This window comes from Urtica dioica, chromosome 6, assembly GCF_054948205.1.
Source record: "Urtica dioica subsp. dioica isolate 48M chromosome 6, U.dioica_male_clone48M_v1_H2, whole genome shotgun sequence".
NCBI lineage: Eukaryota > Viridiplantae > Streptophyta > Magnoliopsida > Rosales > Urticaceae > Urtica > Urtica dioica.
In genome coordinates, this window is record NC_142761.1 from 43,017,251 (window position 1) to 43,031,835 (window position 14,585).

Consider the following 14,585-nt stretch of genomic DNA (forward strand, 5'->3'; position numbering starts at 1 on the left):
GAGTAAATGGAAATACATACAGACCTGATTATTATTTTTCTCGCATAAGAAATAGAAACAATCTTTGTTATTTTTCGTGTATCGAGCTCGTCGCCAGTGTTGTACGACTGAGCTCGCGATTACTATTCTGTATTCAGTTCGACCTATTCATTCAATACAAGTTATTCGTCCTTTTTTATTTTCTTCGTTATTTATTCTTAAGTTTATTTCAATTCAAATACTACGAATTTTTGAGATCCACACACATATAAATAAATATAATACACAAATATATTATATGGTTTCGTGATCGGAGGAACTGAATCCAGCATAACACCTTTTCCAAAGTCACTATCTTATCTTCTAATTTATTATTTTTCTTTCATTTCTTTTTTTTTTTTAAATGTTTTCTTTCTTTTCCTTTACAATTGATGATCGTTGACCCATTTCTGATAAAGCCCCAAAGCTTGAGTTATGCCTTCCTCGAACAAAGTCACGATCTTATCTTCTTATTTATTTTTTTCTTTCATTTCCTTTACTTTTGATTATCGTTGACCCATTTCTGATAAAGCCCCAAAGGTTGAGTTATGGATTTTTCGAGTACCTCCGTTAAAAATTACGACGTCTTCATCAGTTTTTGTGGCAAGGACACTCGCAGAGGCTTTACCAGCTTTCTTTACAAAGCTTTGAAGGATGAAGGAATCACGATCTTTATAGACGAATGTGAACTCAAAAGAGGAGACAAAATCTCATCTGCGCTTCTGGGAGCGATCGAGGCATCGCTGATCTCCATTATCGTCTTCTCAGAGAACTACGCAGATTCTCGGTGGTGTCTGGATGAGCTCAACCATATCGTGCGTTGCAAGGAAGAGAGAGGACAGCTTGTTTTTCCGGTGTTCTACAAAGTGGAACCCACAAACATACGGAACCAACTGGGAAGCTACAAAGCTGCTTTTTTAAGACACAAAAGGCGCTTCAGAAATGACAAGGCAAAGTTAGCCACTTGGAGAAAATCTCTACACATTACTGCGAATTTAGCCGGTTGGGAAACAGCGGCGAGGTAAATTGTTAGTAATTGTTTTTACCTGAAAGCTAGGTCCCTGGATGTTTTTTCTTGATTATACAGTAGAATTCTTTGATTTACATTGATTATACAGTAGTCATAAAACATTGTATTTCTTTTGAAGTGAAAGATAGATTATTTAGGTAGATGTGGAAAAGATCGAGTAGTATAGAAGCTGAAGAGGTATTTTGGTCAAACAAAGATAGATCTGTATTTGTAACTGTTGGGATTTTGGCTTCTCTGTTCTAATTGTTTCCCAGTGAATCAGTTAGTTATTATCCTACAGCTTAAGTTACAGAAAAATACCCTATACATATATATAGCATAGTGTTTACAAACATCGTCTCTTTTTTTTGGCAAAGTTAGTATCACTTTTTATTTGTCCAAAATAGTATCATACCATTTTCAATTTTGTTCAACATAATAGCCTCACGTTTTAATTGGTTAAATAAATACCCCCAGTACTGTTCTAGGACATTTATTAACTACAGCTGTGGTTTATTTACGCATATGTCAGGTCTGAATCCGAGTTGGTAAAAGTTATTGTTAAAGAAGTCGCAGAGAGACTACAAAAGCTTATACCTTCTTGTGATTATACAAAAGATATTGGAATGGAAAGTAATATGAAGAAGATCGAGTTATTGTTAGGTATCGGCTCCATTGAACCGGGCACTCGAGTCGTCGGCATTTGGGGAATGGGAGGCATAGGAAAGACAAGACTCGCTCGAGTCTTGTTTGACAAAATCTTTTCTCGATTTTCCGGTTCTTATTTCCTCGAAAACGTCAAGGAGGAAGTTGAGAAGCACCAACCCTTGGTCTTACAAGAGAGAGTTTTCTCCAAACTGTTGAATAAAAAGGACTTACACCGTGTCACCGCTTCAGAAAAGAAAAGACTCAGAGCTGCAGACGTGCTGTTAGTCCTTGATAATGTTGATGATGCAAACCAATTGGAAAAACTGGCCATAGATTGTGACTCGTTAAGTCCGTGCAGTAGAATTGTCGTGACGAGCAGAGATAGGCAGGTGCTCAAGAATATTGGAGCAAAAAAAATACACGATTTTGAGGAACTGAGTTTCGACGACGCTTATCAGCTCTTTCTCTCAAAGGCGTTTCGAGAAGAGGAATTTCCGGCCGAGGGATACTCGGAGTTCGCAAAGACAATTGTCAAGAAGTACGCCAAAGGCAATCCGTTGGCTCTCACTGTTTTGGGTCGGCACTTGTATTCAAAGAGCATCGAAGAATGGGAAAGCGAAATGGAGTTGCTTGACTCAACTCCAAACCCTGAAGTGCAAAACATACTGAAAGTGAGCTATGACAAACTGCATGAGAAAGGCATATTTCTCGACATCGCGTGCTTCTTCAAAGGCGGAGATAAGAATTCTGTGCAGACTATACTTGGGTATAAACATGAGGGAGTGATTATTGGAGTCGGAGTTCTGATTGACAAGGCTCTCATAACTATAAGCGAATGCAGTGAAATCCGGATGCATGATTTGATCCAAAAAATGGGCAAAGAAATTGTTATTCAACAATCAAATGATCTGGGAGAGCGCAGTAGATTGTGGTCTACTACTGATATTTGCAATGTCTTGGAACAGAATCGGGTAAGTCATGCTCAAGATCTTCCGTGCATCAAAATTTTTAGTTGTTGAGAATTATTAATTGATAATTTTGTTTTTTGTATGGACTATGTCAGGGAACAAAAGAAATTCAAGGAGTTCTCTTGAAGTGTATGTCAAGATCTGAAATAAGAGACTCATTGACCATACCCTCTCTGGTCTTTGAAAAAATGCGTAACCTATGGTTTCTCTCTATTGATCCTTCGGGTGAAAGGAAACTTGTGTTCCGTAAAGATCTTGATTTTCTTCCGCCTACTCTGAGATATTTCCGGTGGAATCATTGCCCCTTGAAATCCTTGCCACAGAGTTTTAATCCGATGAATCTTTGCGAGCTAGCCATCCATGGTGAGAAACTTGAACAAATTTGGAACAGCGGATACAAGGTATTGTTTTTAGCCCTTTTCAAGTAATTGCAACCATTACTTATTATTCTATTTTATCACCACCATCTACCCGCTGAACTCTTAATTTTATGCATCCATAATCCAAGTAGAAATTATATACCAATTATTCAATTAAGAAACACATTCAAAGTGTTCTACACAATTTTTCAATAAATTATGAATAACGGTTTATAAAAATTGAAAGCCAAAATCTTTTTTCTGAAAATGCTCTCTTCTCTCTCCTCTCTCCTCTCTGCCTTTTCCTGATTTTTTGTCTCCCCCTATGGCAAAAATAAGGAATAACCAGTTTTGTGAGTCATTCCAATCCGATGCTAAAAGTTTCTCTTTGGCAATCGGTAAAGATGGAAGTATCGTCAGATTGGTCGAGAGGATGGGACCTAGTTTTTACAGCGTTCTTCTGCATAGGAACGCTCTCTTCTGGCTCTGCGACATCCTTCCTTCTTTGCTGGCCAGCTCTAAACCAGAGTCTTTCCGAAGGAAGTTCTGCGGCAACGGCTATGTGATCATCGCAGATTCGTTTGTCAACAGCAGAGGCCGTTGTTTCCGGATTCTCAAAGTTTCTGGTGGGAATAGTCGTGCCATCTTCGTCCCTGAAAGCAGAGGGTGGAAAAGTATGTTTGGTTCTTTCAGCGGTCTCTTGAACGGCTAGAGGGAAAGCGCTAGGCCACAACAACCTTTCAGAGAGGTTTCTTCTTCGAAGTCTTACGCAGCAGCGGTGTCCTCGAGAGCAATCCCCGACAGCTCTTTGTCATGCGCTCTGGCCAGACCTCCCAGCACGCTCGTTGCCGGAAAGATGTCTGCGAAAGTTTCTCCCCCTCCTCCTTCGCGCGATTTCCAGAAGGACTGGAATTTAGCGGTTACAGTTCACAGACTCTCGCCTTCAGTGTATTGGAAAATAATTTTCGATGACTTAAGTATCTCTTTAGCTCGGGACTGTCCTTATACTCCCTTTGGGAGTGACAAAGCGTTGCTTTGGTGCCAGTCTTGAGGAAAAAGAAAAATATTAAGTCTTAGAAATATTTTCGATAGCAGTAAGAGAGTGGCGGCTTTATCTCCCTGGAAATCAGAAGACCATTTACAGGCCTCAGACTTTTTTGCCTCAGACCACTGGATTGGGATCGCGGGTCTTCCTCCCAACCTCTGGTCGGAGGAGGTCTTTCTGAGAATCGGAGAGCAGTGTGGAGGCTTGGTTCAGATAGCCAAGTGCACAAGAGATTTTTCTTTTCTAAAGTTTGCAAAGCTTAAGGTGAAAGCATCGGGGAAAGGATTTCTGCCTCAATCTCAGCACTTGGAGACCGTTTCAGGGAGGATTGTCGTTTCGTGCTTCCTCATCTCCGATGGTCTTCAGGGTCGGAAAAACAACGGACGTCTTGGTGGAATCAGAAAAGATATCTCGGGGTTCTCGGCGAGTGTTCAAGCACGCGCGCAGACAGTGGGCCACGATTTCAAGGAGAACGCTACTTTTTCCTCGGAATGTGTTGCTAATGATTTGTTTGTTGGAGAGAGACAAAAGCGGCACAGTTAAGGAATGCGACCTTTTCCCAGATGCGGTTACTAAAAACAAGGGAACATCGGATTCCAATGTTTGCGCTCTGGGTGAAACGTGCGTTTATTCGGAGTTGGGCGTAGGATAGGCGATTCATCATCCCCTTTTTCACGTGTCCCTTGGGACTTTGGAGTTGGGCAGCTATTCTTATGCAGGCCCAATATCCTTTCCTATCCCATCCGGGAAAATATCTGTTAGCCCTAAATCTGAGATGGGCTTTATTGATCAATCGGTTGGGCTGGACTGTTCTGGTGAGCCTAGAGGAACCAAATCTGCCCCAGAGGGACCAAGTCTTTCAAGCGGACCTGAAAAGGAAGTGGCGGCCCAAAGAGAAGAAAAACTTCCATTCCGTTACAGTTTCGCGCTGGGAAGATTTCTTGGCCGAAAAAAACATAGCTCCAAGAACCAGAAAGTTAGGAGTGGACTACGACAGCGATTCGGAATTGATGAAAGACCGGAATCACGGGAAATTTTTTTCCGGAAGACGCCGAGAAGACCAAGAGGCTACGTCGGCTGTACGAGTTGAGGAGGTTTCCGATATGGACACCGGGTGTGAAAAGCTCGTAGGGGATGATGAAGGTGGGCTGTTAGAAAGCGACGGAGGGTCCGAGTTGGAAGCAGGTTCGTCCGAGGCTTCCTTCTCGTCGTCTAGCGACGATGAAACTCCTGATCCGGAGGAAGTTTTGGACGGGTTTCCCCTCGTCTTCGGTGAGGAGCACGCTGTGATTCCTTTTTAAGAGGCAAGCATGTCTCCTAAGTTTCCAGAACCTCTCGATGTTCGCTTGCCGACCGAGGCCGCAGGTTTCTCCCAGCAGCGTACTTCTTCGGTTCAGCTTTCTGAGTCGTCGGGCAAAATTCTCAGAATCAAGGGCCGGGACAGGGAGCTCCGGAATCTAGAATTTGAGATGTCCTTTGGCAAAGCCAAGGAAACGAGGTCTTTGTCAGGTCATCAATGATGATTCTCTCGGAATTTTAAGGGCTCGGGGAGTTCCGATAAGAGGAGGGGTATTAAGTCTCTAATTTGTAGCGTGAGACCGGATATTGTGGTTCTTCAGGAGGTTCGTAGATCGAAAGTGGACAGAAGGTTCGTGGGCAGTATTTGGAGTTCGAGATTCAACGAATGAGTTTATCTTCCAGCGTTTGGTACAGCAGGAGGCATCCTAGTTGTCTGGGATTCGAGAAAAATCAGCGTTTTGAATAATCTCGTTGGTTCCTTCTCGGTTTCCATTGAGATAGCTAGAGGAGAGTCGTCCTGGTGGTTTTCGGTGTTTACGGGCCGTGTAAACAGAGAGCGTGGAGCGTTTTGGGACGAGTTGGCCGGGCTCGGGGAAATATGCGGGGCTAATTGGTGTGTCAGGGGAGATTTTAATGTGGTTCGTTTTGCCCACGAGCGTTCTTCGCCGGTTAGGGCTAGGCGGTCAATGAGGATTTTTAACGAGATTATAGACGACCTCCAGCTCCTAGATCCCCCTCTGTCGAATGGAAGTTTTACTTGGTCATGTTCTCGGATCGATCGTTTTTTGTTCACAGAAAGGTGGAGGGCCTCTTTTCCTTTCTGTGTGCAGGAAACCCGATTTCGAGGTGTCTCCGACCATTTTCCCATTACCTTGAATTCCAGCCCGGTAAAATGGGGTCCGTGCCCTTTCAGGCTCGACAATTCTTGGTTAGTCAACAAAGATTTTCGCAGACTTGTGCAAGAAGAATTGGGCAGAGAGCAGGAGCTAGGGTGGGAGGGCTTTTGTTTTATGCGAAAGCTTAAACTTCTCAAAGAAAAAATTAAGCCTTGGGCGGCCGAAGAAAGAGCGAAGGAGACCGGTCTGAAGATGTGCATTCTTAGAGATATCCAGAGGCTTGATAAAGAAGAAGAAGAAGCGTCTTGGTCCACCGAACTTCGTAACGAGAGATCTCTTCTTAAAATCAAGCTTGCCGGGATCTTGGAGGAAGAAGAGAGATCCCTTAGACTCAAAGGGAAGGTCGGTTGGGCTAAAGAAGGGGACATCAACTCACGTCTCTTTCACTCTTATGTCGGCTAGAAAATCCAAGAACGCTATATGGAGGTTCGAAAGAGAGGACGGTTCCCTCGTCGAAAACGAAAATCTCATCGTCGAGGAGATCAATGGTTTTTTCTCTACGCTCTTCACGGCTCAACCGATGGTCCCAATAGAATGGGACGAGGTGGTATGGCAGCCTATCAATTTAGAGAGTGCGGAGGAGCTGTCTAGGCCTTTCAAAGAGGTAGAGATCAAGGCTGGTGTTTTTGGTTGTGCGCGAGGCAAATCCCCGGGGCCCGACGGGTTTTCTATCGACTTTTCAGGATTTTTGGGATGTGCTCAAGGCTGATCTCGTGAAAGTCTTCTCCGAATTCTGGAATAGCGGGATCGTCAACAGCATCACCAACGAAACTCTTCTTTGCTTGATTCCTAAGAAGGTTAACTCTAGTAAAGTGAAGGATTTCAGACCTATAAGCCTCGTTACAAGCCTTTATAGAGTTATCACAAAAGTCTTAGCCAATAGAATTTCTTCGGTGATGGAAGAAACGATCAGTGAAAATCAGGGGGCCTTTGTTAAGGGCTGCAAATTACCGATTTGATTCTTATAGCCAATGAGGTTGTGGAAGATACCAATCGAGCTCGTAGAAAGGGAGCGGTCCTCAAGTTGGATTTCGAGAAAGCCTACGACAAGGTTAGTTGGACCTTCTTGGATTTTGTTTTGGAAAAAAAGGCTTTGACTTTCGGTGGAGGAGTTGGGTTAGGGGCTGCGTTGAGTCCGTCTCTTTCTCGGTGATGGTTGACGGCAAACCTCGCGATAAATTTGTCGGGTCGAGAGGTATTCATCAGGGGGACCCCTTATCTCCTTTCCTCTTCGTTATAGTGGCGGACGCTCTTTCGTGTCATATTTCTAGAGGAGTGAGTAGAGGATGCTTCAAGGCTCTCGGAATTGGGTCGGGGGCGGTCAAGTTGTCTCACCTTTAGTTTGCGGACGATACGCTGATCTTCGGCGAGGCTGACCCGTCGAACTGGGAATCTCTTTGCTCTATTGTCAAGGAGTTTTGCGAGGCCTCGGGGCTGTCCATCAACATAGAAAAAAGCAATATCGTGGGTATAAATTGTTCGGAGGCGGAGATTTCAGCGGTCGCCGGGGCTGTGGGCTGCCAAGTGATTATTGGCCGATTAGTTATTTGGGAATGCCTTTAGGGGACAGCCCTTGAAGGAAAGGCTTTTGGGACCCGGTGTTGGCTAAGGTGACCAAAAGATTGGCCGGTTGGAAGCGAGGTTTTCTTTCGAAGGGAGGTAAGATGACGCTTATAAAAGCCGTTCTTTCAGCCCTTCCCACTTATTTCATGTCCGTCTTCAAAATGCCGAAAGGAGTGGCCGACGATATAGAGAAGATTATGAAAAGGTTTTTTTGGGAAGGCTTTGATTCGAGGCGTTCGCGAGCGGCCGTGGCTTGGGAAATCTGTTCGAAATCTAAAGACAAAGAAGGTTTGGGTTTCGGGAGTATTGTGAACAAGAACACCGCGCTTCTTGCAAAATGGCTTTGGCGTTTCCCTCTTGAAGAAGGCGCTCTCTGGCATAAGGTGATTTCTGCGATTTACGGTACCCTTCCATACGGTTGGGACCCGGGGGGGGGGGGGGGGGGGGGGGGGGGGCTGAAGATCGTACTTTTCGCAGCCCGTGGCGGTCGGTATCCGTGGTTCGGGATGTTTTTTTCAGCCGCGTCTCTTGGAGGGTTCTTGATGGTTCGGTGGTTCGCTTTTGGGAAGATGTGTGGAGTGGTGATAGGTGTTTCAAGGACCGGGTTTCCGGGGTTGGCTAGGCTATGCCCGATCAAGAATGGGAGTATCCAAAGCTTTGCGTCTCTCTCTCCCGAGCGTCCTGATCTCGTCAACTGGGATTTCTGTTTTCCCAGGAATCTGACGGAAAGGGAGTTTAGCGAAGCTGCCGTCATGATGGTTTTTCTGGAGTTTTTTAGGCTTTGGGAAGGTGTTGGAGATCGCCGAGTTTGGTTACCCGACAAGGAAGACTTTTTGGTGAAGTCAATAGTGGTTGATCTCTCAAACGAGGGGGAATCCGTTTCTGTAGGCGACAAGGAAGACTTTTTGGTGAAGTCAATGGTGGTTGATCTCTCAGACGAGGGGGAATCCGTTTCTGTCCCTTTCTTCGAGACGGTCTGGAAGTCTCCGGTCCCGAGTAAAGTCCAGATTTTCGCGTGGCAATTGGCGCTCAATAGAGTCAATACGGCTGATCGGGTTCAAAAGATCAATCCGCATTTGACCTTGATGCCCAGCCTTTGCCCTCTTTGCGCTAGAGCGAGCGAGGATGCCGTTCACCTTTTTATCGGATGTCCCGTGGCGGTGGCGATCTGGGATTGGCTTTTTCAAAAGCTGGACATCCAAATCTTGCCTGATTCCATTGAAGGGCTGCTTTGGATTCATGAGACGACAGGGCGCAACGACAAATGGATCGAAGCGTCTAAGGCTGGAGTTATATCTTCTTTGTGGTGTCTGTGGACTGCCAGGAACAATCGGCTATTCAACGACGAGGCTTGGAGCAAGGAAAAACTGATTGACAAAATCAATCATTGTATTGCCTTATGGTTCCACTCGAATAGTAAAGTTTTTAGGGCGTTTTCTCTTACAGATTTGGTTAGGGATTGGGTCAGCGCTATGTAATCTGTCGACCTGGTTTCTTTTTTTGTTCTTTCGGAGCTGGTTTTGGGTTTCCTCAGCTCTAGTTTCCGGTACTTTTTTCGGCTGAGCCGCATTTTTCAATAAAATTCCGAGTTTCTTTTAAAAAAAAAAATGAATAACGGTTTATAAAAGGAAACAAAAAATGTTTAAGAGCCTAAGTTCAACAATCTCAAAAATTTAGTGGCCACAGGTGTTAAAGAAGCCTGTTCTTTATGAGAAATTTCTTTGTATATGTATCTTAATAGGTCAAATGATTAATTTTTTATTTTCAAAATTATGTGCATTATTTACAGATTAGCCTTAAAACTAGAAAAACACTCTCATTACACCTCATGGGTCCTCATCAAACACTCTCATTTGATTGCTTATCATATACAACCTGACTAATCAGGCAAGTATTTTTTACTTTTCATATAGGATCTGCAAAAGTTGAAAGTCTTGAATCTTAATAGTTGTCGGAGCCTGAAACAACTACCAGTTCTCTCTCGTGCCTCAAATCTCATGAGCTTGAATCTCAGTGGTTGTTGGAGCCTAAATCAACTCCCGGATCTCTCTCAGGCCTCAAATCTCATGAGCTTAAATCTAAGTGGTTGTCGCAAACTGTATAAACTCCCAGATCTCTCTCGGAACTCAAATATAAACTCCTTGAATCTCACTGGCTGTCGTAATCTGAATGAATTCCCAGATATCTCTCAAAACCTAAATCTCGAGGAGTTGGATCTCAGTGGTTGCTGCAACCTGATCAAACTCTCGGATCTCTCGCAAAACTCAAATCTTAAGTCATTAAATCTCAGTGGTTGTTGTAGCTTGACTCAGATCTCGGATCTCTCTCACAACTCAAAACTCGAGTCTATAAATCTCAGTGGTTGCTGCAACCTGAATCAACTCCCAAATCTCTCTCGCAACTCAAATCTCATATATCTAAATCTCACTGGTCTCCAGAGCTTTAATAAACTCCCGGATCTTTCTTGCTTCTCAAATCTCGAGTCCTTGATTCTCCAGAGTTGCAAGAACCTGAATCAAGTCATGGATCTATCTTCTATCTTAAATCTCAAGCACTTGGATCTCAGCTTCTGCTCGAGCATCGGCACATTTCCATTGCTTCCCAATCCAAGCAACATAGTGTATCTAGACATGTCTAGGACAAAGATAGAGAAGTTTCAATTATCCATCGAGTGTCTCACTCGGGTTACAAAGCTGCAGTTAGATTGTTGCTTTGGCATTGAAACTCTTCCAAGTACAATATGCAACCTCAAGTTTCTAAAAATTCTTTCTGTAAAAGAGAACTTAAAGTTGGAACACTTCCCTGAAATTTTCGAGCCTATGGAGTGTTTAGAAGAACTCTTGTTGGATGATACTGGGATAAGAGAGTTAAACCCATCTATTAAGAATCTGACCGGGCTTAAAACTCTTAGCTTACAAAACTGCCAAAATCTCGAGAAACTTCCGGACACGATCTTCAACATGCAGTCTATCGTATCAGTGAATATAAATGGTTGTCCCAAACTCAAATTTCTGCCGAAGCTTCCGTTCTCAATAAAGCGCCCCGAGAAGCTTTGGAATCGATTGTTTTTGTTGGAAGAAAAACTTCAAGGCACCCGTGTCGAACAACATTTACCAAGGAATCTCGATGCAAAAGGCTGTCAGTCAGTGGAGAGGGCTTCGAAGCCATGGATTACATTCACAGAATGGCTTCAACTCGATTGCATCAACGTGGTTGCTGAATTTCAGAGCAGAGTTTTGGCTGGGAATGGTACGTTGGTACCATCAGATCCAAAGGTACTTCTCTTTTTTTTTAAACATGATAAATTAGCACTTATACCTTTTATACAAAGAGAGGAAGAACTAATTAATGCTATTTCTTTTTTACTAAAACATACATTAAAGTTTGGGTTATTAAGTTATATAACCACACGGATATAGTGGATTTAGATATAGCCCACCTTTGGTTAATTTCTTGTAAATAGCCAAGTAAACTTATTAACAAATTAATAAAAGCCTTATTTAACACAACCAAACATATATTTTAGGTAGTTAATTGGCTGCCACGTATGCAAGTTGGCTATTTACAAATTATTTACCAAATGTTGGCTAATTTACAATTCATATAGTTTAAGTGGCTTACGTAGCCAATTTTTTGTTAAAGTTTTGATATACGCTCATTTTTGTGCTACAAACATCTCCAATAGAGTGCCAAAAATTATGCTAAATGTATGATGTAGCACATTATTACAGAACACATTTCAATCAGGTGTCAAAATGTTGTTCTAAAAGTTAGAAATCACGTATTTGATTTAAATTTTAAAACAACAGATCTGCTAGAACTTACCCAAGAGACGATGTTATATTATTGTTTACTTGTTTGGAGATGAGTCCCACTTTAGAAGTAAAAAAATTAGAGATTTGTAAAGAAATAACCGTTTGAGGAGAGATGTTTTAAAATAATAGCCCAATTATCAATAAATATTCCACTTATTTATTTAGAAAGTTTTTTGACGTAAATTATCACTGAAATATTATTTCTACATTTTAGTCCCCTAACTTCTTTTTTTGGTACATTTTGCTCCCTAACGTATTGATTTTGTAGCATTTTGGACCTTATTTTTTAATTTGTAATTAGGAAATTCAACTACCTAATCAACTTAAAATGTTTTACAAGTTAAAATATCTTGTTGATGCTCTAAATTAATTGCACACAAACTATTTATGTTTGTGATTATGAATAAGTTGTTTAGTTGGATGTTAAATTTCGTTAAAAAATTTGCTTATTTGAAACTATATTGGAATTAGTATATCTGGATTTTAATATGATGTTTAAGCAAATGACACTATATTGGAATGTGGTTTTTAAGAATGTGAGCAACAATTTTTTTTTTTCTAAACTCCATTAGATCTCTAACATTGATTTATCTCAGTTGCCCCCCCATGTTCGGGAAGTTGACATTTGGTTTCCGGGTGACGAAATCTCAAAGTGGTTTTGCTATCAAAGTGAGGGATCTTCGGTGACCGTGAATCCAGGGTGCTATGACCCCAATTTCGTAGGCTTTGCGGCGTGTGCCATTATATGCCACACAGATTCCATTGACGACGGAGCTAGCCTCGTGTGGGAGTCGAGTTTCTCAACCGAACGGGGAGAAAGAATCACGAATTCGCACCGGCCTTTACACGAGTTGATGGGCAAAGATGGTCATGTTGTAATGCAATCCTTTCACGTGGACTGCAGCGATATTTCTGGTGCAACGGAGGTGTCGTTCATTGTCAGGAAAGGCGCCCAAACGCAAGTCAGAAAATGTGGGGTCCGCTTGCTTTACCGCCAAAATGCAGAAGAATGTCAAAAGGAGATTTCCCGTTTGCCCGCTGCCCAAGGCTGGTTTGGTGGAGAAACAGATATTTCTCGCTCTCTGTTTGCTTGGCTTGTTTTGTTGTGTGTGTGTGTGGGTTGTCTTATGATGATTAAAATAATATTATATTGAAATAGAGGATTACAAGACTTCTAATTATTGTATTTAGAAGAGGTGGCAGTGAGGGATTATAACTTTGTAACTGTTTATTTTTCATGTATTCATGTTTATTTCGTTTTTGTACGGCTATTTTAGTTTCGTTTTATGCAATTTATACATCTTTTGGTAACTCCTAAAATATTTTTATTTGGACAATATTCTAAAACATACTTTATTAGAAATACATTTAGTCAAAGTTTGTCAAGATTGTACAGATGCTATTTACACATAATGATCCAAGTAAGTGAACCGATGCTCGTGGATCCCATTTGAGATTTTTAATCCTACCCCTCTTCAATCTCTCTCTCTCTCTCTCTCTCTCTCAATGAATTATTCGCCGACCAATTTTAGCGGGCTAGCTATCTAGCAAAAATTAGAGCAATCTTTTAAAATTATAGGCCAATGTACTGTCACGACTCGCGAGCGATAGCTCGCCCACGAGCCGCGACTGATCGACTCCAATATCATACATATTAAACAATAGATCATAATAATTTTATATATTAAAATAGTTTGCGAAAATCCGGGGAAATTTTTCGCTTTTATAACTTAGAGTCTAATAGCGACTCCTATACAAATACGTTCCGGAATGTTTTAACAAAAGGCACTAACCCCCGGTTAAGAAACCCCATAGCCCATAGGTCAAGGCAATACGCATTCGGTCTCGATCTTCGATCTCGTTTTCCGCTTATAAGCTTTTCCCTTATCTACATTACCAATGGTCATAAAACTATGAGTCGATTGACTCAGTAAGCGGGAGTCTAACCTATGAAAGGAAAACATCTAATGCAGAGCCATGTGACGTGCAAACAATCACATAAGAATGCGGGATGCAAATGTCGCTAATTCTATAGCATGCATAATGTGTGATCACATCCTAGCTAACACTTGTCACTCCGCAAGGTTATACATCTCTCTATCATAACCTCCGGAATGACAAGAGACCAACTTCAGACTTCGAGCAGTAGTCTTCCGCTGGCCTAAGAGTTTTCGTTTTGTCTGGGATCCACTAGTGGTACCATTTCCTTTTTATTATGACGTCAGCGCATACTGGGCTCTGACGGCAATGAGCTCACGAATCGCGACCTTCACCCATTCCGCCATACGGTGCTTGCATCAGCTACCGTCGAGACTCCAGTCTCGCAATGAGCTCGCGAATCGCGACCTTCACCCACTGCATAAAGAGTACTCAGAGCATGGACTTTTAAGTCCGCTACATACAAGTCATTGACTTGTAGGTACCACCGACAACGTTTTTAATATTTGGGTACTCTAGCGTATAGAGTACACAACTAAGCATATACAGTAGAGCGTCTCGGGTTAAATCCCGAAAGAATTATGGTTTCCCTTTCATGCTCGTTAAGTGTTTTAGATTGAAGACTCAGGATGTGACTCCTGGTACTTCTACCCTCGGCTCGAATCCGAGAGTCCAACCTGCTCTCCTGTCACCTCAGATCTAGCCAAAGTCTATGGTTAGCAGAGGGATCTAACTACAACAAAGTAGCAACGTGGCTGGTTCAAGTTAGCGTTTGAACCAATGAGTAAAAACACAACTAAAATTTTCCATAAAGAGTGGCCGAAGCCTTAATCTTCAGTGTTTGTGTCTTTTAAGGCTTTTCCTACTCTTTATTATTATTAACACGTAAATACACGTAAACATGATTATTCTCTTGGTAAGTAGTTGACTTATGTCTCCACGCTTACCTGGAATAGTGACTTTATGACCTCGACGCTTCAAATCGCGTTACTTGTCCTCGTGCGCTCCTCAAAAGACTTAGCACATC

At 42.3% G+C, this 14,585-nt stretch overlaps 1 protein-coding gene across 1 annotated transcript; it reads left to right on the forward strand.

The window, feature by feature from the left end:
- The first annotated feature begins 436 nt into the window (after positions 1 to 436).
- Positions 437 to 13,950, forward strand: LOC149394382 (uncharacterized). Its single transcript, XM_089618327.1, has 6 exons — positions 437 to 1,039; positions 1,560 to 2,646; positions 2,739 to 3,044; positions 9,719 to 11,155; positions 12,217 to 12,717; positions 13,846 to 13,950. Exons 1-6 carry the CDS (start codon positions 567 to 569, stop codon positions 13,948 to 13,950), a joined length of 3,909 nt encoding a protein of 1,302 aa, XP_089474453.1. The 5' UTR covers positions 437 to 566.
- Positions 13,951 to 14,585: the final 635 nt, after the last annotated feature.